The following is a 27,634-nucleotide window of genomic DNA, read 5'->3' on the forward strand; positions in this document are numbered from 1 at the left end:
ATTTATATAATTTTTTATTTAAATTTGTGCTGTCAATCAAGCTATACAAATGTTAATAGTAGTTAGGGGAAATGTCATTTTTAAGGAAATGACCGTATTTAAGCTGTGAAAATAGAAAATGTGTATTTGTGTTAGAATGTCAAGTACATTGTCAAAGTACATTTATTTTGTCAGTGTTTGTATGTGTATGACATGTGAGGAGTATGTCTGAACTGCATTTTGATGAAAGTGTCACTTGGTAGCTCAAAACACACCATTGAACATTCCCATAAAGTTTACATCATTGAACTGCTTCTCAACTCCTTCAAAGTATGTCATTGTCCTTCTTGAAAGTGTGTGGGGGTGTGTGTGCAGATATGTTGGGGTGTGGGGTATGTTTGTCTGTGCATGCGTTTGCATGTGAAAATGCTGCAGCACAATCTACTTCATAATTTGATAGAGCTGGTCTTTACACAGTTTATAGGAAAGTCTTATATAGGTCAAAATCTCACAGCAATCTTCAGATTTTACTGCACACTCATCAAATTAGTATAGCCAGCCTGTCAGCATATGTGCAAATTTTGCTGATGGATGCTATCATTGCAAATGTTTGAATTAGATGTTGATGATTTGAACAATTGGCACTGATCTAGATAGTAGCAGTCAGATCAGAATATTTGTCATTGGGCAGGAAAAACTTCCTATGTGTTTGTGGCCCCTGAACATGTTTAAAACAAAACTGCCAACCGGTTGCATAGGGGTTTTGCTTTAAACATGTTCAGGGGCAACACATAGGTTTCCTACCCAACGGTGTAATGTAGACCAAGATTGGTTAGCCCTGACCTGAAGTCAATTAAGTTACTTTTTGTCACTTCAATACATACGATTAGAAAAGGATTCATAATTAGGATTAGGGAGAGGTATTAGTCCTAAGTAAGGAAATTATGGCAAATGATTAGGTGTTGAAATTAGTATTAGTGGAAGGGTTCTGATAAGTCTTAGGACTGGGAGCCTTATTATAGTTGTTGCTGTCATTGCTTTGACTTGCAGGATCACAGAGAACTTCTTACCCAATTCAAAGCTACTAATCCTTGGCATATTGATGGCAAATTTTTGTACCGGGTCTTGCAAAAAAATCTAACCAACTTCCAAAAATCATCAGTGTTTGTGCGCTTTCAATCTAGCACTACCTTAGTAAGCATTAGACCATGAATACTCAACTATGTGCAAAGATCAATCATACAGGTTTGCAGCAACTAACTAGCTAATAATTGAAGCAAATAACCAATAATAATATTGCAATGAGTAGTGATTTTCATGGAGATCTAATGAATAACCACATTATATAGGTTGAAGTTCAATAATAGAATTTTCTTCCATAATGTTATATTTCTGATTTTTGTGTTTAGATCTAACCAGCAGCCTAGTAATTTATGTTGCTAAAATATGCTTCTTCACAGCTAAATTAGTACTAATGTTTTTTTCTCTACATCATCGGCACTTCTTTCATCCACCATTTTCATCCTTCTCTCGACACGCATGCTGCATGTTCTATGGCTGTGTTGATGTTCGTTGATGTGCTCTCTTATCTTCCATGTCTATTATGCAGTCACTACAGCAAGTAAGTGCTTAAGCAACCACGTTCTTTATGGTCTCGACTGTCAGGATTGTGAGTCGGCTATGTTATGGGCCCTCATGCGAATTGGTTAGTGTAAACCGGCCATTGCAGTTATTAAATGCCCTCCCTGCATGGCTCTTTAAAGTGGTGTTATCCCACCCACATGTATGGTGTGGGCCACACCAGGCCATCACACGTATAATTTGGTTTGTATGATACTTGCCATTGCTGCTATTAATTTCCATCCCTGCATGGCTCTTAAAAAGTAACATTATACCACAACAAGGATTCTGTATTCTGAGCCATGTTATGCCCTTCACATGGATGTGTTAGTGTGTGTTATCAGCCATTGCAACCAATATCTATCCCTTTGCATGGCTTTTAGAAATAATATTGTCCAAAATCATGTGTGGGAGATTCTAAGTGAATTTCAGTGTGTAAATGCTGTCAGCTGACATTGGCAACTGTTTACCAAGTTCTTATGGCATTGACCATTAGGTTTGACCCTTCCATGTGTGAGACAGGGTTCCCATTGGAAAGAAAATGGGAGGAGAGAAGAGGAAGGAGAGGGAGAAAGGAATGATAGAGAGAGGAGAGAGAGTGGGGAGAAAGAAAGAGAGAGAGGGAGAGGGGTGGGGGGAAGAGAGAGAGAGGAAGAATGTAGGGTGGTAAACCATGATATGTGAGTATGTTCTTGATCCCTGAATTTGAACCGTATTGATGTGATAGACAGGTCCATCATGGACATGATGTGTGATATTAACCATATAGAGAGAGCATTAACCTGATGTGAGTGACTAACGTTAGTTGACCCAAGTATAGCTGAGAAACATAAGGACAGTCTTTTTGATTGGGTCATTTTATGTGGAAAAACTTGTAGAATATGATAGCCACACATGCCAACATGTAAGTGATTATATGCAACATAATATAACTGACCTGAGATATGGGTATATGTGTGTAATAAGCAAAATTACATTCAATTACAATACATTCAAATATGTCAGTGTTTTTGAAGTCTTTGAGCTTAGAGAAAAATGTATATTCAGGTGTATCATTTCTTCATTTCAAACAGTATGGTACATTCTATATGTTTCTTTATGTAATTATGCATAAAGGAGATGTTCTACTTGATATAACTTGCATATAATGTGCATAAATATCAGCTTATTTGTGGCGTAACTGGAGGATAAGTAATTAATTCATAAAATTGATCAAGATCTTTACAGCTGTATAGCTAGGGTTAGAACTATCCATGTTATTTGATATACAAAATATCAGTATTTTCAGGTTTACCAAGCACGATGACACTCTGTAGTAAATGCTCATAAAAGAGATATTTGACACCAGATTTGTTTGTATTATGAAAATAGAAAATAGTCAGGGCCACAAATTTCACTTCAATGTTGGTGCGCTCAGTGTAGCTTTTATCTACAGTCAAATTCAAATATAGTATTTTGTGTGGAGGTGTTACAGGGAGTGTGCAGTTCATCTGAATATTTATAGAGTGCTGATTAATAGCTTTTCAGGAAATCATGTAGAATGATCTCAATGTTTATGTGTATGTATCACCCCCGGTAGTGCCTACTCAACATGACGTCGACATTTTCTGGTCAACTTTCCCAGTATTATACCTGCACATTTCATTTTGTAGAATATACAATTGGTTTGTTGTCATTATGCCCTCATCCATTTTGTCCATCTGCCATTTGACCTTGTGGCCAGACCCTAAAACCTTAACTCCTTACCCTAAATCAGTACCTTATCTCTAATCTAAACCCTCAATCCTAACCCGCAACCCCTAAATTGTAACGAAGACTGAATGAACAAATGATAAGATGGACCCAATGGATGAGGCCAAACTGACACAAGACTTCACAGCCAATGTCATAGACTATTCCATTCTTTCAAATTCATTCCAATTTCAAAATGTAGCTTTTGATCATTTGTAGAAAATATTTACCTCATACAGCATTTACATATCATGTGCCATCAAATGTTTAAATAGTATTTTATATTTTGATCACTTCTTGCTGTGTGTTTGTTTCTGTATGTTTGTGTGTAAATGTGTGACATTCTTGTGTACAAAATGATTGAAATATTGTAGAATGACTGTGCAGCTACAATGCATACAATGCAGTCATTCCTATCTACACTCAATATATCATGTTCTTTATTGCAAGTGCAAGTTTCTTTGAAGTAAGCTGTAAACATGAAATTTTAAATTGGGGGACAAAAATCCTAGTGCCTTTACATGATACATTTTCATCCAAACATGTTTTGCTTACTGAATATGCTAATTCAAATGCTGAATTTTTTTACGCATCGTGTTTCTAACTATTTTATAACTTGTTTTGATTGATATAGAAACCCTGAAAGACTTTTGGGCATCAGATGAGAGGTGGTTATCATCGTTAGATAGCAGCAAATGGATACATAATATCAGGTGAGTATCTCCCCTAGCCTAGGATAACCTCCAGAGTGTGCAGAATACATGCTGGTTTCATAGTGTCATGCCGCTTGCTGCTTTTGCCGCTCAGTGGTAGTGTGTGTCTCTGCGCAGGCACACCAGAAACGCTAGCGATAACCAAGCAGCAAGCAGTGACTTGCAAATAAATTGATCACCCTGCCGAAAGCAAAAAATTGCAAGGAGTTGACTTGACTAGAGCAATAATGCTAGTGATGTATTATAATAGCACTGCACTCTTTTTTGGCTAATAAGAACAACATGGGTTTTGGAGTCAAGTCGCTGCCACCGAGCGGCGTACAACTTGGTGGCTGCCGCTTGAATTTACTTTCAGGCAGTAATCAGAAAGCAGCATGACACTATGAAACTAGCATTAGGGTATTTTAGGCATTTTGAAATGCAAGTGCAACTGTTTTAAACATACATATTGAGCACGTACAGTTTGATTAACGGGCAGTGATAATTTCTAAATGTTTAAAAATTGTGTTTAAGAATTCGTGATGTAATCAGCTAAACATTGTGTCAGAAAGGTGTGTGGTATCTTTTCAACTCTGGTCACATGACAAGAGCAAAATTTTGTTACCTCATCTATAAAAAGAGAAAGAAAACTCTCTTATCTTTTGCCCATTGATATCATTGGGATATGCCATTAATTGGATGCTATGGGCCTTCAATTTTTGTAGTCTGCAGAGCTAAAAGACTGTCGCTTGTTACATAAAATTTTGATAAGCTTAAAACCAACTATATTTGGAACCTAAACAGCCTTGGTCTGTCATGCAAGTATCAATCAGTTCATTGTATCAATACAGGTCAGTTGGAAGTCCTGTCTCCATCTTGACACAAACTGGTGCCTCTATCGATGTGTTACTGCTGACACAGAGCCTTGTAATCTATGTCGCTGACCAACAGGTTTTATGATAAAGTTAACACTTTAACACTGATGTAGGTCTTTAACTCTCTCCGTGCTGGTGTCGACTGCAGACAACAAGTTAAAAAAAAAATAAAACAATTTCAGAATTGTAAATTTACATGACCATATTTGGAATCATCATGAAAAATGCATTAAAATGAGTACAAACAAGCCTAGTATTGGTTCAGTGGTTCTTAAAATAGTTCTTGATATTTTGAGAAAATATCTCAAAACTTGGGACTTTTTATAATATGGATAGCACGAAGAGCATTAAAAGAGGATATAGGACTAAGAAGCATACTGGATGTTACCTTTGTAACACTTTGAGGCAACACTGACCTCTTTGTAGAGTTGACAAGTTATCAGTGTACTGACACACGTGGCTCTAGTTACTGCTACTGTCCATTATGTGTATGTCGTCATTGACATAATCTGTAGGGAGGGGATATAGGACTGGCACACATACTAGATATTGCAGTCATGTAATCCTTGTTAACACCTTCAGGCAACACTAACCTATTTTCAGGGTTGGCAAACCATTTTGATAAACAGAGTGTATGCAATAAACGAACAGGAACGGTATAACAATTGAAATGGCTGCCATGTTGGGGGACATTTCTAAGGTGACAGAGGGACAGGTCTCTAGTTTGATTGCACAACCATTCATACATGTGTCTATCACCTGTTTTATTGTATTATCATGCAAATTGCCCCATGGTCACCTTATGGACGTCAGCATTTTATTTAAATGAGGATGATTCTGTCATGAGTGACGTAGTATTGAATACACTCTATAATTGCTGCTGACCATAAAGATTCATTTATAAGGGAATACGTCATTACTGGCATTGGTCTGTGGAGGGATACAGGACTGACACATATACTAGATTTATGTGTAATCCTTTTAATGCCTTTTAAAGGCAATACTGACCACTTTTTAAGGCCAACACTAATTGTGATAAACAGACCTCAAGTTCATTCTTTTGATCAACAGTAAATGCCATATTATTTATGACTGATTCTGGCAAGCATTCATGTTGCACTTTCATAAACTGTCAACATGATGTGACACTGACCCCTATGTCAAGGCACTATATAGCTGACATGTAAGGCTGCTGCTGACCCACATGTACCTGGCCTTTCCAAGAACCATTTCATAGTAACTGACATATATTTACAGGTGTTGCTATTGACTCATTCGCTTCCAGATACACTTCTAACAATTATTTTAAAACTGAATGTAAATATTGTTGAAAGGAGCACGGTGGCCAAGCGGAACAGGCTCCGACTCATAATCAGAAGGTAGCGGGTTCGAGTCGTGGCGACGCCATCATGTGGTGCCCTTGAGTAAGGCACTTTATCTCGATCACTCTTCTCCACCCAGGTGTATAAATGGGTACCGGCATTCTTAAATGCTGGGAAGGTAACAGACTCGCTGTGGAGGAGGTGTGGTGATAATTTCACGGTGGAGTCTGGCCTGATCGCTAACGAAAGAGAGATGGGCACTCCATCCTGTAAAAATACAGGTTCAACTCCTTTACTTTACCTTTTACCTAACATATAGTAAGTTATCATAAGCATATCCCATTTTCTGCAGTGATAAATTTTGACATTTGTTAAAAGTTTTAATATTTCTATCCAAATGTTTTTGATATTTTCCAGTATGTGCCTTAATGTAGCAGTTTCAGCTGCAACAGCAATGTACCAAGATGAAACTACTGTAGTGCTGAAAGGTGAGTGTGTGATAATGAGGCTGGTTCAAATCCTACACAAATCTGTAATACAGGTTATTCCTTCTTTCGCTATCTTGTAGGTACAAATTAATTTGCATGTACATGCACTGGACATTGAGCACAGGGCAACTGTTATTGTGTTATTGTGTTTTGCATTTGTGAGTGAAAGAACGAATGCTGAAGGTACCCAAAAAGGCCTGTACCTACAAGATGGTGGACATGGAACGTCACAGGAATAACCTCTATATGAAAAAAGTACAAACCAGGTACCTTGACCTGATGCTGTGTATGACCAATCATACTTATCATACCACTAAGGGAAACATCAAAGAATACCGCTAACCTGATAAATTTTCGTATCTAGTCAGTGAGTGCGTATTTTACGCTTTATATCTAGTCAGTGAGAGCGTATTTGCATAAGGCCGACACGCGTGTAATACGGCGAGGTATGCAGTATAAAGGCGATTCAGCGTAAACCGGGCGCGTAAAATGCACGCAATCTGTGTCACGCGGAACAGTCATCTATATTTTGTAATGTTTTTCCTATTTAGCAGCAATTAAAATGTTTAAAAACGTAATTATTTCAATATTTAGAATGACTTAGTGGTATGATAAATTAGTTATTAGGTTCAGCGTCGGTATGTAATGCAGGGGAAATGATCGATGCGCTCAGTGTCATACTGGGTTCAGCCTTCGGCTTCACCCAGTATGACACTTCGCGCACGATCATTTCCCGTACCATACCTCCGCTTCACCTAATAACTAATATTATCATGCTTACAGGTTTTAGTGAAGATGTGGAACACTGTTGAAGTGATTAGATCATGTGTTATTGAGCCCAGAGTCCATTGCATGTACAATGCATTTTGCACATGATATCCACTCTACATAACTAAAATTGTGATGATGCTGTGTAGTAGATGCTGGAAGTAGTGTTATCTCTGGCATCATAATGCTCTAGTTTGATGTCCATAGTGATACACCAATATGACAGATCCCACAGGGATAGGCATGGTCTATACTGAGAAGTTCTCCATGTCTAATTTCTTTGGTGATGCCCACATGTTGTTGCACTTCTTGGCCCTGAATTGTATTTTCTCCAGCAGTTCAAGTATAACTGTGTGGTCTTGTCTTCTGTCCTTGATCTGAACTGATGCAGGATGTAAGATCTTTGTATTTCAATATCCTGCCTCATTCCCAATATTTGTTTAGCTTCAACATAAGATAAACATCATAAACGTCTATGTGTTTGTGCTTGTTCAGAAGATTCCAGCTGCTGAGTTAAAAGGTAGAGATCTCAGAAAGGTATGTTTACAGTTTGGAACTCTATCAACTTTGCATCCTTGAATGTTGCCATATATGGACTGAAGTGTGGTATTGCATTTCTTAAGAAGTTCTTATTTCTCAAGAAGACAGGAGATTGGCTAATTGAAATCAGTGACATATGAAGCTAATTGAATCTATGAATGACTTCTGCTTTATGATAAACAAGGTAGTGAGAAATTCTTGTGATGTACTCCTTATGGTCTAGTGGATGTAGTGTCACACACCACCTGTCAATTAGCTGTCATAATTCAGTTTGACAGATTTTAAGCAAATCAGTTTTTAATTTTAGACTTTAGTAATTTTGCCCAGGCAACAGCATAATTATTGAGAAGCTCATGGAAATTGAACCCACAGTTCCCCGGTTCCTCTTGGATGAGGAGGAATACCATGAGATGGCTTGCATATAATAAGCATGGACCAGATGGAAAAATGCTGGAAAAACTGCCAAAAAAAAAAAAAAATTCATGCAGTTGCATGCAATATTAGTTACAGCTGTCTTTTAGAATATTTGTAGACTAAAATGTCAGCAAAATAGAAGAGCTATATGCCCCAAATTAAATCAAATCTGCTGCTGCCAGTGAGCAGAATATTCAATCATTCTTGAAATATGAATATCTTCATGTTGCAGAAAACAGTAAAATCTACAGAAATTTAATCTTCTTTTTTTTGGGCTATACTCGAAATTAATTCCACCAAACAACTTGCTTTTGTTTACATTTGCATATATGCCTAACATACTCCAGCTTGTTTCTTGACACCAAAATGAAATGTTTTATGCAGATCTCATTGCATGCTTTTAAGTGACTTATACACAACTGGATCATATCACAAATTTCTAAAAGGCACAGCTCAATTTAGGGCTCATTTATTTTAGGCTTGTTCCATCTGTGAGGCCCAAAAGTACGATTCAACTAGATTTGTTTTAATTTGACCATTTCAATTTTAAGGGGTATTACACACCCTCGATAAATTTATGTCTATTTTTGCATTTTTCTCAAAAACTAATAACATAGTGGTAACAAAAGTTATGTATATTATAGGGGCAAGGAATCCAATTACTCACTGAAATTTAGTGACCCAAGACAAGCGATTTGTTATTTATGATCAGAAATAAGGTACCGCTAGGATGTACCTTGTTTCCTATCATATATACTGAACCGCTTGTCTTGAGTCACTGAAATTTCAGTGGAGTAATTGGATTCCTTGCCCCAATAATATACATAACTTTTGTTACCAGTGTGTAATTATTTTTTGAGAAAAAATGCCAAAATAGTCACAAATTTACCACATGGGTGTAGTACCCCCTTAAAGACAATTGTTGAATACTAGTTTGCGTATGAAAAACTCAGACTTAGTATCCTATTGTATACATAATGTTGGCATACAAAATGAGTAACTTGTTGAACAAAACTGAACTTGTTGGTTGACTGCAAGAATGTACATGATAATAACTTGCACCCTTTTTGCAATTTCCACTGTTGATTTGTGCAAGACTTTTCAGTTGCAGTCAATTTCCTCTATATAGAAAATACTTATTTGCCTTTTCTTTTTTATAATTGAGTTCCCTTATTACAAAGCAAACTTTTAGAATTGTTTCACCCAGAGGTATTTATTTTATAGTATGTGATTTCCCCACTTAGTGTGACAGTAAGTTTTCCCTTCATGTCAGAGGGCGCGAGATGGAACTGCCAAATCCTGGTGAAAACAATCAGTGCAATGAAGCGATCTATCGGGAGTGACGTCATGCTGCCGGTCGATTATGAGTTGTCAATGAGGGAAATCTAATCAGCTACGATTGGGTTAGCAGTTGTACTCAGCCGTGCAATGATTCATAGTTTGATGGATGTCACATAGAGAGGATAGGTAGACAGCTAGGCAGGGTCTGTGATAAGATGGATGGACTCTGCCATGGTCAGGGAATACTGACAGTTGTTGACATATTTGTAGGTTTTGTTGTTTTATTGTCTATTGGCTAGGCAGGCAAGTAAGTTTCCTGGTTAAGATAAATTACATTCTGCCTGGGTCAGTGCATTTGTGGATGTTTTTGTTTAGTTTTTTACTTATGATTTGTTAGTATCCGTGTAGTCAATGGGAATTGTTTGTCTAGGACAGCTTCTGAAGACGTGTCTGACCGTTCCTGGTCCTTGTGATAACTTTGTGCCATTCATGTCTATGTTGTTAGGCACAAGTTGGGTGCTCTGAGATCTGACAAACCTCACCTAAATATGTCAGACCCCAACAAACAAAAAAAAGCTGAACCAACCTCTCCTTTTGTAAGTAAAGCAGGGGAACACTAGCATCTGTTATCTTCTTGTATTTTTCTACATAAAATATTTTGTCTACAATACCAAAGGTTTTTTAAATCTTGAGAGAAGCATTTCTCAGATCGCAGGACTTCTTTTAGTTGAAATCCATATACCCCCTATGGAAGACATGACCATAATCTCCAACACAGGGTGTGTAGATTTTCAAATGGAGTCACCCATTTCGGTAACTCCATTTGAAATTCCCACTCCCTGTGATGGAGATTAAGGACATGTCTTCCATAGGGTGTATGCAGCCATAAAAGGTGCTATCAGTGTATTTTAGTTTATTTCATGAACTCTACTTTATACAAAATCACAAGTTTTGGCATTTTAGCAAGCTTGTTTTCTTTTAAAGGGTGGGTGTATATCTTGGAAATTATGAGCACTAGACATTTGCATGTGATCAGGTAATTGTATTTAGGTAATTGCTCATTTCTGTCTCTGAAGGTTAAACAGTAATTAATTTAGTCCATGGATCGATGAATACATTTGTAGCTTTTGCCTAGAACTAAAAAAAGTGTTTAAATGAGAACATTTATGTGTTTAAAAATAAGTGTAAATCATGATTTAGTTAAAGGAACATGATCAGAGAACTAAATAAGATGATAGATAGTCTACTGTGGGAACTCAGGAAATCCAATCAAGATTAGGTGGCTGGCTCAAAGTGGGTGTTGCCAGGATCACCTTATTCTCACAATAAAGCTACTTTTAATGATAAATTGCAGGTCACACTGTCATGATTCTGTTGTGTTATTTTACGGAAGTAATGGGTGTGTGTTTAAGTATGGAAGTTTGGACCTGGTAGGAGCTGTTATGCAAACGATCATAATTTTGTTCCCATGTACTTGAGCAGTCAAGTTAGCTCAATCGATAAGGCGTTTGACTGTGGGGCAATAGGTTGCGGGTTCGAACCCTGGCGGTGCCTAGTACGAGTGCTGAGTTAGCTTGAAATTCCCCTGGACAAGGAACTCACTGCTAATTTGTCTCGTTGTAACCCGTACGAAACTCGGGGAGCTGATCCTGGTTGCGATGGATATTTGTGGAATGTCTAGGGTGTGCGCTCTTGAAGCAGCAAAGTCCCTGATTTGTTGTTTAATGGTTTGTGGAATGATGAGGGGCCGTAGTGGTCAGCGACAACCTGTAAAGTGTGCTGAGGCTTGTGGATCAAAGTCTAGGCGTTGTGCCTGTGCGTAGCGCACTATAAATCACTGCGCTTTTTTTTTTCTTTTTGATGCTCTTCTGGACATTTTTTATTACATACAAATCAATTTCAGCTTGGGCTTCAGTACATTGGTGGTAAAAATGGCAACCCTGATGAGATGAGAAGCCTTATGAGCCAAAATGGTCTCATTGCTAGTACATAGTTCAATATTGTATTTGACAAGTGTAGCTTGAATGTTGGGCTCAAGTTTTGGAGTATATGAGTTTATTACCCAACATATTCAAAGGTCATTGTACAAGTATACATCTCAGAGGTTATAGAACTGTGGCATGACAGATGAGGTTGTTTGAGATTGTAGTGAATGCTCTTGTGGTATGACACTCATACCGTAGTCATGTAAGAAAGTCATCAGTGGTGAGAGAAATAAGACGCTTCTTGGCTTTGAAATCAAACCAAAGTCAAGAAGTAACTTGAAGATCCAAGGAGCCACATGATTCAACCAGTAAACATTGTATTGTTTTACCCATAAACTCCCCCACCCATTTTTGTCCTAAGTTTTGCTTGTGGAGAGATAGGTGCACTTTTGTTTGCCTTGCATTGAGCCATAGACTTCAATTTTCTAGTTGGCTGATGTGCAGAACAGGGTACATACCTAGCTTGCCCTTGACCCCAGTATGCATTTCAATCTGTGTTATATGCTTTGTATATTGAGAAATTCATTGTAAGTTACAGGTAGAATAATACAGTAATATCTTGACTTGGGCCTTAACTAACAGTAGACTCTGTCAGCTATAGTGGCCTAAATATTGTTATGATATCCTCACATGGTCTAGACTGAGAATAGCCTATTGACGTCACCCTGGATGTTATTGACATCCACTTGGCAATATTACAATACCTACATATCCGGGATAAATATATTAAGTTTTTGTTTTGTGTTTGATTGTCTTTCATTGGGTGGTGTATTGTATCCTGGGTAACACATCCAATATATGTCATGTATTTTGTTAACACTTGTGTCTGCGTTGTGATGTGGAATTGATAACCTATTTCCTTAATATTTGATAGCATGCAATTCTGTAAGGAATTGATATTGTATATGGTAGAATTGCGGCACTGTAACAGTTAATTTTAGACATTCAATTGTCGACTTCAATTGCGACATCAAATTCAGATTGCGACTAAGGATTAGCATAAATTATTTCTTGACGGGGTGTTTACACGGTAGTCGAGTTCAAAACAAATTCTTAATTCGACTTTTATGTCATCATTTGCTCATGCTTCAAATTACCATTATGAAGTCGACTTCATATTACGTGTTCGTTTACACTGCATAAGTCGAGTTTGAAGTTGACTTTGAATTCGACAAATGTTGCTCCATGTCATCATTTGAAGTTGACTTCTGAAGTCGAGTTCAAAACGTGGCGACCCTGTTTACACACAAATGAAGTTGAGTTCAAAGTCGACTAAAGTCGACTTCAGGCTCTGTGTAAACAAGGTCTATTATGTGAGTGGTTCTGTTTCAAGAGTTGGTATAACATTCAGTTTGTCATGAATTTGTGGTAGCATTATGTCATCTTTTTATGCTTAGGAAATACTGAAAACAAAATGAGGAAACCTCAACATACGTCAGTAAGCAAACTATATTTGACAGCAGTTGTTTATTCACATAATTATTTTGATTACTACATTCTGATATATTGTGTCTGGTGTTCTTTTTTGTTCCACTTTGCTGTTATCAAGTCAGATTCTTACAACTCAATTCTTGACAATATAGATGATGTGACCTCAATGTCTATCAACAAAGGCAAGGGACTGGTATATCGATATGCTTGAGTGAACCCCGTGCAACCACTACACTGTTCAATAGCCTTATTGTGATGTGGCAGGAGTTTTAAAAACATGAGCCCTGAGCATAATATGATGGGCGCACATACTGCCAGGCAAAAACAATGGAAATTGTGATGATGTGTGCGCATACTGCCAGACATTGACGTCAGAAGTCACCTCATCTATAGCATATATAAAGAATTCTTATGAGAATGATTTTTGCAGTTCTTGGCAAATTGAAACTTGCTTGTTCGAGGTATTGGAACGTATCCAATATAAAGTAATTTCTCAGGTTATAAGAGTTGTAGCAATTGATATTTCCCATTTGCCGATTTCAGCAAATTGTCATACAAGTTTTGTGTGAATAGAATTTGTTAGTTTGTTGATTGGTTTGTCTTTGTCCACAGTTGTAAATTTATTTTATTTGTGTTGACTTTAGTCTCTGGAGGCTGCTAAAAATAACACTTTGTTTCCTTCAAATTATTGAGATATTGCAGTCAAAAGGTGAAATATGAATTATAGGTGAATTAAGACAGCTTGACACAAATAACTGATCAGTAGTTATGCAACAAAGTAAAATAATAAAGTTCAGGTTTGTCATAGTTGCTGTGCCATAGACATAGCTTACGTACTATGCTTGGTAGGACTTTTTATGTCAGACTCCTGTCAGTGGCGTAGCGTCATAGGGGCATGGGAGGCACCCCAATCGATCTCAAATTTTTAACAATCCCATAGGAAAATGGCCGAAAACGGCTTGTGCCCCTAATCAGACCTGGTGCCCCCCAATATGATGACCCACGCCACGCCACTGACTCCTGTGATGGCTTTCCACATTTGTTTATTTAGAATCCTGCAATTCTTGATGCGTTGGTCATCCATCAGTTGCTAGATCTTGTAGTCTTTGTATTGTGGTCCTCTGTATCTCTTACCATGAGTAGGCAGACAGAGGTGGAGGGGTTGCATCCACATTGTTGGTGGCATGTGATTGCCAGTCTTAATCTAGTAGGAGCTAAACATAATAAAATCCTATACACACACAAATCGGTTACTAATATGTAGAAAGTTATGGCGTGTAATGGATGTTGACTATGTAAAATATTAAAAAGATTTTGGTATAATAAATGTTTGACCCAAAGTAAATTAGATGTACACCTAAAGGAGTTTTTCGTGATAATAGCATCCTCTTTTTATGACATTTTTCAGTAGATATCCTAAGTATATATAAACTTTTTTGGAAAAAAGTGGGGGATGATGCTGTGGATCACAAAATGCCCCTTTTAATACCTCATCTTCAACATTGCCCTTTGTATGTGCTTCTGAATGTCTAAGTTTGTGTGATGTCAATAGCCTCGCATAGTAAAACCATGTTTATTGGTTTACTTGATGCATGTAATTGACCATCATGAATCAGAGGGTGTCTAACAGCGTACAGCGATCATACATACGTCATTGCTAACACAGTGAACAGGTGTCTAAGGCCAAAGAAATTGTGGATTTACCGACACCCATCGTGTAGCTCATTGTGACGTATATCACCATGGGGTGTTTTCTATCAAATCTGATCAATTTGGAAGGAAATGAAACATTAAGTGGAATTGATGGCTTGTTAGGATTTGAATTGTAGACTCATTGATAGGTGACTAGTTTCATTGTATAGGGTTACATGTGTCAAATAAGTGACCACACCTATTCTATCTAAGCTATCAAGGATATGTGTGGTATTGCTCAAACTGTGGCCCAATGGGTAACTGCAAATACCTGCATGCTTTCATAAGACATCTATATTAATGATATGTCTAGATTTAAAGCTTCTCTACAGGAAGTGGCATCAGGATTAAAAGCAACCCATAAATTATAGTTTCATGTTCAAAATATATCTTTGATGATTTCAAATCACAGGAAGTATGCAAGTCAATGACCTTACTTGTAATGAGGTTAAATTTTGACTTGAGTTATTTTTAATCATCTGCTGACAAAAATGCAAGGAAATGTTCGTTTGTCATCCTGCTGCAAATATTAAATCATCTTGCATAAGATGTCAAAAGCAGCGAAAATGCAAACATGGTGGATAATATACAAATATTGACTGCTATGAGGGGCATGGTTAAGATTATAGGCCCAAGGTGATCTCAAAACCATGCTATGACCCGAGGCGCAGCCGAGGGTATAGCATGGTTTTGAGATCACCGGGCCTATAATATTAACCATGTCCCGAATATAGCAGTCAATATTTGTTTTATATACCGAATGGATACGTGGATGTTGCGATTGCGCAGCAGTGTGATCGGGACGCATGTATCCGGTCCATAGTTCATTTCCATGGACCGGTCCATAGTTCATTTTGCGGGCATAGTTATTTCAATGACTGCGCTTTCAACCAATCAGATGACAGGAATCTATATATGAGGTATATAATTTGCAATACTTTATGTAAATACTTGCTTCAGGATGAAAATAAAAGAAATAGTAATATTTTATAGTAGATTCCAAATAAATAAGATAACAATTTAACATGCACTTTACCTTGGTCAGGTACCAGCACACTTACAACAATTTATTCTGTTGCCATTGAGATACATCATTATCATTATGATACAACAAGGGTGCAATAAAAGCACAGCACCTCTCAGCATTTGGATTGCAATTATCCTGTAACATCTCCCTATTACACCTAGATGGGGTGAGGCAAGTGAGGTCAAGTGCCATGCCCAAGTGCACAACACTGTGGTGCTGTAGGGATCCGAACCCATGCCTTGAGCTACCCTGGTGATTATTAGTCGAAGTCTTTACCGTGTTCATGTACATAATATTAGAGTTTGGAGAAGTAGTGAGAGGATAATGGACCTCAACCATCATTCAGTCCTTGTGTTATTTACCCTCTTAGCTCTCTCTTAGAGCAGTTAATTTCATTATCTCAAGGTTGACACTTTTCCCAAACTGACATGATACCTAAAACTGTTGACTTTATTCTCATTGCAGAGGTGTCAGGTCGCGACCTTTCCTGTGTGGTGTCATCATTAGTTCAAATGATGTTGGACCCATTTAGCAGAAGCCAGCTTGGATTCCAAAGCCTCATTCAGAGAGAGTGGGTTATTGCAGGACATCCATTCCTTGATAGATGTGGGCATATCACACCCAGTAATGGAGAAGAGGTAAGCAATGCATGGGTAAATGGGTGAATAATGCATTGTGGGTAAATACTAAATGATGGGTAAATGGTGCATTACGGTAGATACTTTGTTATGATGGAAACCTCTAATCAGAGAGAGAGGGTTCCTACAAAGATGCGACCATATCACATCCATTGATGGCCAGTGGGTGAGCAATGCATGAGAGAGGATAATCGCAAGGCATCAATTCCTACACAGATGTGGACTTCTAATGAAAGACACTACACTGGGTTTCAGAAAAGAAGGGCACTCCCTTACTCAGATTTACGCGAGTGCCCTGTTAATGAGCAACATACGCGTAGCTTTGTGTGTCCTTCAAGGGCACTGATGTGCGCCGACCAACGTTTTGACGCGTAATCGGCCAATCAGATTATCGGTCTGTTGCTTTGATTGTCAGATGATTGATTCAGCCAATCAGAACCCCACTTCCGTGTTTACGCTCTGCATGCTGTCAAAATGTAAACAAGTGCCGTTCTTGTTTGGCAGAAACTTTAGGTAACCAAGCATTGTAAATTATAAGTGTGCAAAATGTTTGTTTTATATCTATATTAGTATGCAATGGATAGAAAACTTCATCCTTCAATTCGTGACTTTTGATACTATTTATTAACATGTTGATTTTGTGTGTTCACCTGTAGGCACCTGTATTCCTGTTGTTCCTGGATTGTGTCCACCAACTCATGGAACAATTCCCATCTGCCTTTGAATTCACCGACACATACCTCATGACGTTATGGGATAGTATGTTCTCCGGAATCTTTGGCACGTTTGTCTTCAACAGCGAGAAGCAGCGAGTGAGGACGTGCCGACAGGGTGCCAGTACCCCTATCAAGCTAGCCACAGTATGGGCATGGACTTTGCAGTACTCTAAGAATGACCAGAACCTATTCAACAACCCACTGTATATTCTGAGGCAATCACAGAAGAGAGGCAATAACCCGGCAGAGTTGGCACTCCGTCAGCTTGTAAAGGATATGCAGCCTGACTTCACATTAGGGTGCAACATGGGCGTCTATCGTAGTATGGCCAGACAAAGAGCGCAGATGATGAAGAATCCATTGAGATCAGGTAGAAGGACTAAGAAACCACCATTGCCACCGATTCCACCTCCCCCACATGCGTACCCCAACCCCAATGTCAATGGTGCCAATTCCACAAGTAGCAATGCTAATGCTAGTGATCCTAACATTCTCATTCCATCTCTGACGGGGCCATTCTTGCAATTTTGGACTGCATGTTATCTAAGGTGGATTCCTAGTGTACACATTGTAGGTGGTGGGGCTCCTATGCTCTATAAGCAGCAGTGTGAACTCGTTGATGAGATACAACATCTCAAACTCAAGCTGCGTAATCTCAAATTGAAGTCGCCGCCGAAAACAAATGGATATGAAGAAAGCAATGTGTATTTCACTCGTAGCCCTGAGGGCGCCATTAGCAAGAAAAACCAGCAGCTACTGACATCGGCATTCCCATATTCGATTAGTGACTTGTCCTTCATTGGCGGTGACAGGAGGTCATTCCTCGGTACGCCACTTGCAAGGTTTTTGCGTGGTCAAAGCTTGCTGGATACAGAAGTTGGTGGCGCTGGTCTACCTACAAGTGTTATGGAAACAGATGAAGTGGAACTGTGAGTTAAGCATATAAGATGGAGAGAGAAAGACGAGCGAGTGAGAGCTAGAGTGGGTGAGAGAGAGAGAGTGTAAGTGAGTGATGTGTTTTAAGTTTTAAAAGCTGAATTAAAGGTTGTCTGTCTGCAAATTTTTATTTTGGATTAAATAAATCAGTTCATGGGTAGCCATGTTGTATGATAAAATATTGATGTAAGTTCTTTCCAAAACTTTGTGTTTTATAGTGTATCGCATAATTAACATATTTATGAAATGAAACAAACTGCCAGGTGGTTTTGTACTGTTTTGTGTTGGCAAGTCAAATTGCCTGTCCCTGCCTCAAATGGGAAATACTGTATGCTAATATAATTATTTCACTGGGATTTTTTTTGTGAATTCCAAAGTTCTGATCATTTTGCAGGCTCTAATCTTCACAGGTCCATCCAACCTAAAACTATCTTAACATGTTAAATATGCACCAACTCTTGCTTTTGTGAAAAGCAGCAAAATCAAACCTCATAAAAATTGAACAGCCTGTTCCAACTCGTTAATCGAACATTTTCTTATCATGGTCTCGTTGGACTTTTCGAGGTGACATCCTGTGTTCCTTACAAGAGATTGGCGAATATTAAGTGTATAATTATGTGGTACTGCTTGGCAATCTGACAATGATTGGTATCATTACTTTTATAACACTTATAAGAAATCATGGGAAGGTGCTTAATAAACTGAAATATTTGAATTATTTAATCTCTGCTTTGAAGAGAAAAAAGTTTTGTTCATTTTCAAAATTAGGTAAGATATGTAAATTATCTTCATGTGCCTTAAACCATTCATTAATTATTTATTGGCTATTTGTTGAGTGATATTTGATTAGGTTTGTCCAATAGAGCCCATCATAGACTGTTAGACTGTAAAAGATACTAGTGGAAGTGTAGTAAAACTTATCTACTTGTCTTTTACTTGTCTCTTGCACAGTCTGGTACTGGTATTTATTAAGAACCAAATGGTACTGCTTTGAAGGAACACACAAAAACTTGATAAACGTAAAATGCGATTGATTTAGTGTCGCACAATTTGATGTCATCCAAACAAATGCTATTTCTAACTCAAGGTAGTTAATTTGAAAAGAAATCAAATATAAGCAAATTTCAAATTTGTAACTGACTTTGCCATTTTGCTGACCATTATCAAACATGAGGGATAATAATGTAATAGACAATAGGCAAGATTTATCTACGATATCCAGGTTCTAATGAATAAGAAGCGAGCATACCAATTTAACTTGTATAATTACTAATGAAATGAAATTTGAATGAAAATTTGTATGACATATATGACCATGTACCATTTCACAAATTTAGTACATTTTATGTTGGCGGTATCTTTGTTAACCAGTGACTATTTTTTATTTGATTTACGGGTTATATTATGTGTTTCCACTTTAGAAAAGGCCAAAATGAAATTATGAGAATGTGAAATGGTGGCAATATTTTAGTTTAGACAGATTGGATTTGCTAGAAAATACACACCCACAAAATAGCATACAGGGAATATTTGCACTGTGATGATGACTTGGTTGATATGAACATCACGATGGGATATTCAAGTTGAAATCATACACTCTCTATGGAAGACATGACCACACAGGGGGTGTGAATTTCAAATGGGGTTGCCTGAATGAGCAACTCCATTTGAAATCTACATTCCCTGTGTAAGTGTATGAGATTAAGGTTGTCTTCCATAGGGTGTATGGATTTCAGCTGGAATAAACTAGTATTTCCAAATGTTCATTTATTTTATATACATGTATATCAATATTATCAACTCATTTATTAAAACACCTTAGTTTGACATTCTGATAAGTAGTGGCAATTCTTAATTTAATTTTAATTATTTTATTTAAGTTATTTTTTAACCAATTAGATGATCTTATAAAGTTTCCTTACCTATATGTACTTGTTAAAGCCAGCCATGTATTTTATCCTATATTCTGTACTTAACACACCTAAGGTGCCAATAATAATAATTGCCAAGCTTGTCATTGTACTCAAATTTACAGTGGTAAAGTTTAAAGGGCTATTCCAGTTGAAGTATAATACACTACCTATGGAAGACATGACCTTAATCTCCCACACAAGGGGTGTAGATTTCAAATAAAGCCACCCATTTAAGTAATCCCTGTGTGAAAGATTAAGGTCATGTCTTCCATCGGGATGTATGGATTTCAACTGTAAGAGCAGTGGATTTCTTGTGTTGTAACATATTTCCTATCAATATGAGAGGAGTTGATGTAATGAATATATTCTATTATATGCATTCAATTAACTTTGATACAAGTTGAATTTTTTATTTGAAAATGTGGTCACAACTAAAATATCATGGAAAAAACAAGTCATGTCACTAGACCTAACAGGTTTTATCAAAAGAATCTTAAATCTGACAATTTTCAGAAATGTTCAAAATAAGCTCCACAAACATGGCATGTAATTTCTAAAGAGCAAATTAGTTTTTATTGGCACAATTACATCCTTGTGTCTAAGTTACTTGAATGCTTAATAAGTAGGCAGAACTGTTACGGAGCTTCAACAATGAGGACAATTAAGGAAATATTATCTTATCAAATATGGTGGTGTACTTTATTTTTCTGCATAATATCCAGTGGGGAGAATCAAATTGTATACTTTTATCATATATCCTAAATGTTTTATTGTTATTTTGCTGGGGTGCTTTTTCCTTGATGACATGGTTTCTCAGGTACAAGTAGTAACAGCATATTGCTAGAGAGCGTACTTCACTTCATACATACAAACACACTTGGCTGCTGACATGATCTGCTGTTGTCAAGTCATTGAACTAAGTGTTGCTAGTTCTTGACTGAAGTATGCACTCGTCACAAGTTTACAGCAATTTTCTGTAATGACAACGTGATATGTACTTTGAACTATTCCTAATTCCAGAAAAATACAACATATTTTTTTATTTTGGATTAAAAACAAACAAACCTGTTTTGCCTAATGAAACAGAGCTAAACTCTAATCCTTTAGTTCTAACTACCAATTTAATAGTCAATGTTCAATCTTAAAAAGATTAGTGCTGTATTTTTCTGGTATCGGGACTGGTGAAAACATTCCACATGTAGCTTGTATGATGGTCCACTCTTCAGGAATATTTTTTCTTTTCACCTTTGTTTTGAGGCTTAGGCCTGGTTCACACTCCATTGTTGGTAACATTGTTTTAACAACAATAGTGTGAACTAGGCTTTACTGTAATATGAATGATGTTAAGTCCTTGAAACATTCCAATTATGTCAGATGTGATTTACATAACAAATTCAGATGATTGCCCTTGTTTTTAACAAACAATTATTATTTAGTAATCTGCCTGAAATATTTAACAATTAAGTTATGTGGTGATCCGTTATCTTTATACAAATAATTTGAAGTTCTTTTAATTAAAATCACTTTGGAATCTGAAAGTGTATCTTGAACCTATGCACATGTTAAATAAGCAGTATGAAATGGCTTAAAAACTTCAGGATGGGTATCTTCTTTAAACTAGGCAACTCAATTTCTTAAAGCCCAAACCCTAGTTGTCAAATAGTTTACAAATTGTGGTTTATATATTTTCTGTTCTGTCTTACAACACCCATGATTTGTCATTATAACATGCAAGGAGTAGGGGTATGCAGTTAGCTTAGTTTGCCAATCAAAATTTACAAATAGGAAAGACATTTAGATCTAGAGAATTTGATATGTAAATCTGTGATTTCAACTCAATATCTTGTCATAACTTTGACATAGAACTGGCAACCCAGGTTTGATCTCAAAATCAAGTTGTATACTTTTGGTAACTTCTACTTGCCCCTGTTATAATACAGTAATAATTGGTGGACTCTCATAGATAACATAAAATTGTTCCAAGTCAACAAAGTGGCCCAGGGATTCAATGCAGACAAGTTGGGAGACTTCCAATTACTTTACTACATGGAACTTGGAATATGAGGAGCTCATGGAATGTGGTTATTGGGGATCTTGGGGACCACAATTTGATTGCAAGTGCTAACCTTTCAGGTTTTTGTACCCTGACGTAGGGATGTAATATACTGGTCCAGCTATATCCTCCTATTCAATTTCATTTGATTGATGAGACTGAGAAAGGTACAGCTAGACGTAACACTTTGTCATGTGAGGCTATTTTATGTGTACATTATTTCTGTTACATACATTATTCTAAACTACCTGACTTTATATGACCAAGAAAAGCTACAGGGTGCTCCATAAGCAAGTAGACAAATGGAGTGACAATAGCTTTTGGCCCACCCTGTACATATATGTATGCATGTAGTAATGAATGTTTTCATGCTTTCTTTTCTTATATGTAAAGTGCAATCAACATGTGACATGTTTTCATGTAATGGTTATGTAGGTGCTCAGAACATTGGTGCATGTGCAATGTATATTGGTCTGTTATAAACAGCAAATTTATTTCAAAAATTGGGAATTTAGGGTGACCAGCTGTGTATAGCATCATATCAAGTTGGAATAGATTGTTATGTAGAAGAAAGATTGATATAATGGCATCCAGAGCTTGTAAAGGCACCTCATTTCATTGTGTCAGGGTGTCCCGAGAAAGTAAGGCCTTCACAAATGTGTTTATTTCCTGAAAATTGTTTTGGCCCAAACTTATGTATGCGAAGTGTTATATATCTTTCCTGAAAATGAATATTATTTTATGAATTAAATGCTTCTTAAGATACATGATTTGCTGCATATCAGAAGTAACTTGTTATACAAATTGCATTTATGGAAATGTCATAGAAAAGTATGGAATATTAATAAATATTTTGCTGACATTTCAAAATGCCAAATACAACACAACCATTTTTCTGAGCATCAAACCCCACTATATGTTATGGTAAATATATGCATTGTATATATGTAAAATTACTTGAATTATATATTATTAGATAAAAGCCTGTGTATTCCTTTTTTCTTGAATGAAAAGAATGAGAGATTTTCAGATTATTTTGTTCTGTATTTTTTTTCTAAACCATCAACTGACAATTATTTCTGGAGTATGCTTCTGTATCATAGTCTTTATAATAATCCAGAATTTTTTGAGAAAAAATGTGAATGGAAACTTTGTATAAAATTTTGTGAAGAAAACATATGAAAAGCAACATGCTGTATGCAGGTCTATTTTAATCAATAAAATCATTTGAAACATGTTTATAACAATGAATTTCTTTTGTGTTTTTTGATAATGTGTCCGTTCTGTTTTACATATTCACCCAAGATTCACATAAATTCTTAACACCTGCAATATGGGTGCAAAACCTTGCAAATTTGGCCACAGGTTCAGAGTATCTAAGAAATAAATAGAACCTTTTTGTCCTCTCAGGAGAACCTCCCTCTTGAACCTCTAAAAAAGGTTATTTAATTTTGGAGAACCCTTAAAGATTCTCTAAAGAACCGACCATTTTCGACAGTTTTGGAACCATTTTTGGTTCTTTTAGAACCTCTAAGGGTTCTACTGAGAGGAAAACTTTAAACCTTTTTTAGAATCTTTATTTCTTAGAGATACCGTAGCCATCATAAATAGTAAGTCCAGTTGAATAGAATTATAATTTAGTTAACTATTTATTTCTTAGAGTGTATATACTAAATATGGGAATTGTCTGCAGTCGGTAATGCCATGTAAGCTGCCATCACGTTATCTATGCATAATTTGAACACTACCAAACACGCATGATTCTCACGCATTCCTGTGTTGCACACGTCCAGCATTGCATAGCAGTAAGTACGCGTCAATGGATCCCGATGGCAGCTCCCATGTGGGTACATATTTTTGGTACCCAGTGGTTTATTTTCAGGCTCATCAGCATGCAGACGGTAACCAGCCAAGTTGAGTCAGACGCCTGGTATCAGTGGAATCCACACCTGTGGCACAGGTTCTGTTTATTTCCACACAGTCAGACACAAATACATCATCACAGGTATCCCTGATGACAACTTGCCTTGGTTTGGCACAAAAACCAAAGTGCAGTCCAATTTGCACTTTATGGTAATATAATGGAAAAGGAAGAGTAAATTGGCATTGTTAACCCAATAACCTCTCTGGATGTGATTGGGATTTAAGACGTTCCTTTTAGAGTTCAGTGGAAAAAACAGCAGAACTTAAAACAAAAACATAGTTAGAGCAAGCTGGCAATAGTTATTTCACAAAGAAAATTCAATAAATTGCCAAAAAAATCAGGGCAATCAATAATTTTCTACAATACACTTGTGAAATTGCATAAATGTTGCTCAGGATTTTATTGGCTCATGGGCAGCAGTGGCGTTACCTGTTATTCCAGTTTACAAATACATTTTGAAACTGTCCATGTAGTAAACTTCCCATGCAAAATTGCTAAAAGATATGAACTCCAGCCATGATCATACAAAAATAATCTACAATTATCAACTGCACCATTTTATAGAAATGTTCATTTTTACAAGAAAACAATAATAATCACTTGGCCATTTTATGAACAAAATTAGAACTTTGATATTAATTTGCCAAAAAATCACTTGTTTTTTTAAAAGTTTACTGCCTCCATGGAAACAATGTTTTATACTAAAAATATCTGTGACCACAAATTTCTTTTTATAATATTATGGTTTAGTTTGTGGCGGATTGGTTTAGTCTCGTCTAAAATTACTGGTGTGATTCATCTAGTATAGTGGGAAATTACCTGGCACTAATGTCACTGCCAATTACATGTTAATATGCAGAATTATGCAGCTGCTTTGTCATACCTTTTCGTTAGAGATCAAGCTATGATGTGAACAGGGTGCACACCACTAAATAGTCCCATGGACTTTCTGTACAAACAGAGTCTGGGAAAATGTCATTTTCTTGACTATAGAGCGTCTCGGTTCTTCAAAACTTACCCTTTCTGCAAGTTGAAGGTCAGATGAAGACATCCATTGTAGATATTATATACAGAGTCCAGCATTTTTTTCCAGCTTACGCAATCTCACGAATAGCTCGGTGTTCCTGAAATGTAACACATTAATTGAAAGTTTAACGAAATCTTCATAAAAAGTCGGATCCTGATCATTGTTCACAGACAATCTATTTCCCAGGCCTAAATGAGGATTAAATATGAATCAGGGCCTAATAGTTGGGGTTTAAGCCTTTTCTAATGTATTACATAAAGTGCAGTGCCACTTTCATATCTTCGATATTCGAAATATCTTATTTTTTCCCTCCTAGGGTATAGGAGACTTGTATTTACTGTATGCACTCAATAAGTAAAAACATATTAATAAACTTTATTTCACAACATTACCAAATGAAGTGCTCAATACTCCACTTTCCAGTTTGTGTATGCTAATAAAAATAAATAAAATAAATTTCAGATTAATATATTTTTCCAGAGAATTCAAAGCACTGTAATTTTGCTGCCACTGGTGAATCATCAGAATCATCCGAAGCTGGCACAAACCTATTATATCCGGACTTAGGTTGTAACATCCACCAATTATCTGCACAGCTCCCCAAATTCCATTGAGTGTAGGAAGAATCAGGAAGGAAGGAATAACTGTGGGGTCAGTCCATGTCGAAACAGATTGAGTGTACACCCACCCTCTTGGATTTTGCTCTCCTTTGGCTCAGGGGTACCTTTCATGGATCCCTAGGTGAGGTCACAAGAAAAAAATTCAAATTCCATTTCGTTTGCGAATGGCGGGCAATCAAAGTTTGGCGACCTCGACCAAAATTGTGAATTTAAGGGGTCCAAATGACAAAGTGCTCTCTTTGAGGGGCACTTTCTTCTTAATTGAATCAGTTGTGATCCTCTTTTTGAATGTGGTCACTCACTGGCTGTGTCTGAAATACCTAATGCCAAAAAAGATAGATTTGAATTTAGTTGGGATTTCAGAGGGGTCAAAATCGTACTGTTCAATCAAATTATCTTGATTTTGAAGGACCCATGATAATGTCACAGTGCACTTATAGGTCCTAATTATGTTCAGAATGGATTAACCATATGCCAATGTCTATGAGCAATTAAAAAAAAAGAAATTTCTAGACCCTACAGAATTTTAGGCCACCCCTAAAGTGGTTCAGCCACAAATGGCACTTAAAGTCGGCAAATTTTGACCCTAATAACTTTAGGTGTACACCAGATATGAATTTCTAGTCTTTTGCATCTGAAAGAATGTAGTTTAATGTTACTAGGAACATAAGATTTGTTTTGTATTTTTGTGTTTTAGTATTAAGTTGACGCTTTCAAAAATAGCCATTTTTGCCTAACATACCATGCATACAGGATACGGTACAAAATGCCAATTTTAGTATGATATTTTTTAAATATTTTTGATCACTTTATAGCCATTTGTATTATTTATCCTGATATTTCAAGTTGCTCTTGAGTCAAGTAATAAGAAAAACTACTTTCTAATCCTCTGTATGGATTTTTTAAGGGGGTCAAAAATGCACTTCCTGGCAACGATGCACATGCAAAGTACAGGTTATGTGGGTCAAATTTTCAGAATGCTCCCAATTATGTCAAGTAATATATCAAATTACTCGTATGGTCATGAGGATTCCAAAAATGTATAGTTTGTTATGTGTCAGACCTTTCAGGAGGGCGCTATAAAAAAAAAAAAAAAAAAATGTTCATAGGTCAATGACCTTTTGAAAGTATCAAAACACAAAAAATACAAAACAAATCTTATGTTCCTAGTAACATTAGACTACATTCTTTCAGATGCAAAAGACTAGAAATTCATATCTGGTGTACACCTAAAGTTATTAGGTGTCAAAATTTGCAGATTTTAAGCGCCATTTGTGGCTGAACCACTTTAGGGGGGCCTAAAATTCTGTAGGGGGTCTAGAAATGTCTCTTTTTTTGAATTGCTCATAGACATTGGCACATGGTTAATCCATTCTGAACATAATTAGGACCTATAAGTGCACTGTGGCATTATCATGGGTCCTTCAAAATCAAAGATAATTTGATTGAACAGTATGAAGTGCTGATTTTGACCCCCTCTGAAATCCCAACGAAATTCCGAAATCAATCTTTTTTGGCATTAGGCATTTCAGACACAGCCAATGAGTGACCACATTCAAAAAGAGGGTCACAACTGATTTAATTAAGAAGAAAATGCCTCTCAAAGAGAGCGCTTTGTCATTTGGACACCTTAAATTCCCAATTTTGGTCAAGGTCGCCAAACTTAGATGGCCCGCCATTCGAAACGAAATTGAATTTGAATTTTTTCTTGTGACCTCACCTAGGGGTCCATGAAAGGTACCCCTGAGCCAAAGGAGAGCATAATCCAAGAGGGTGGGTGTACACTCAGTCTGTTTTGACATGGACTGACCCTGTGCTTGTACCCAACTGGGGTCTGACCAGGTTCCAATTGTATAAAATTTGGGAATGTTCTCAGATTAATAGCACAAAAGGCAAAAAACAAAAACCTATTACTTTCAAAACATGAATTTGGTTCTTCCCAGAGCAAAACAATGATTAAGC

At 36.8% G+C, this 27,634-nt stretch overlaps 1 protein-coding gene across 5 annotated transcripts in view; it reads left to right on the top strand.

Annotated features, from left to right (window-relative positions):
* Window positions 1-18,997, top strand: part of LOC140158512 (myotubularin-related protein 10-B-like) — a 92,469-nt gene extending 73,472 nt beyond the window's left edge. For 3 of the 5 annotated variants that reach the window (XM_072181627.1, XM_072181628.1, XM_072181631.1), the window contains 5 exons: window positions 1,589-1,684; window positions 3,965-4,043; window positions 6,637-6,707; window positions 16,311-16,483; window positions 17,140-18,997. In XM_072181627.1, the coding sequence (XP_072037728.1) occupies window positions 1,589-1,684; window positions 3,965-4,043; window positions 6,637-6,707; window positions 16,311-16,483; window positions 17,140-18,132 (1,412 nt within the window). In that variant the 3' untranslated portion in view covers window positions 18,133-18,997. The remainder of the gene's footprint in view (window positions 1-1,588; window positions 1,685-3,964; window positions 4,044-6,636; window positions 6,708-16,310; window positions 16,484-17,139) is intronic. The other 2 variants (XM_072181629.1, XM_072181630.1) reach the window with 2 other exon arrangements.
* The last annotated feature ends 8,637 nt before the right edge of the window (window positions 18,998-27,634 follow it).

Source organism: Amphiura filiformis, chromosome 8, assembly GCF_039555335.1.
Source record: "Amphiura filiformis chromosome 8, Afil_fr2py, whole genome shotgun sequence".
NCBI lineage: Eukaryota > Metazoa > Echinodermata > Ophiuroidea > Amphilepidida > Amphiuridae > Amphiura > Amphiura filiformis.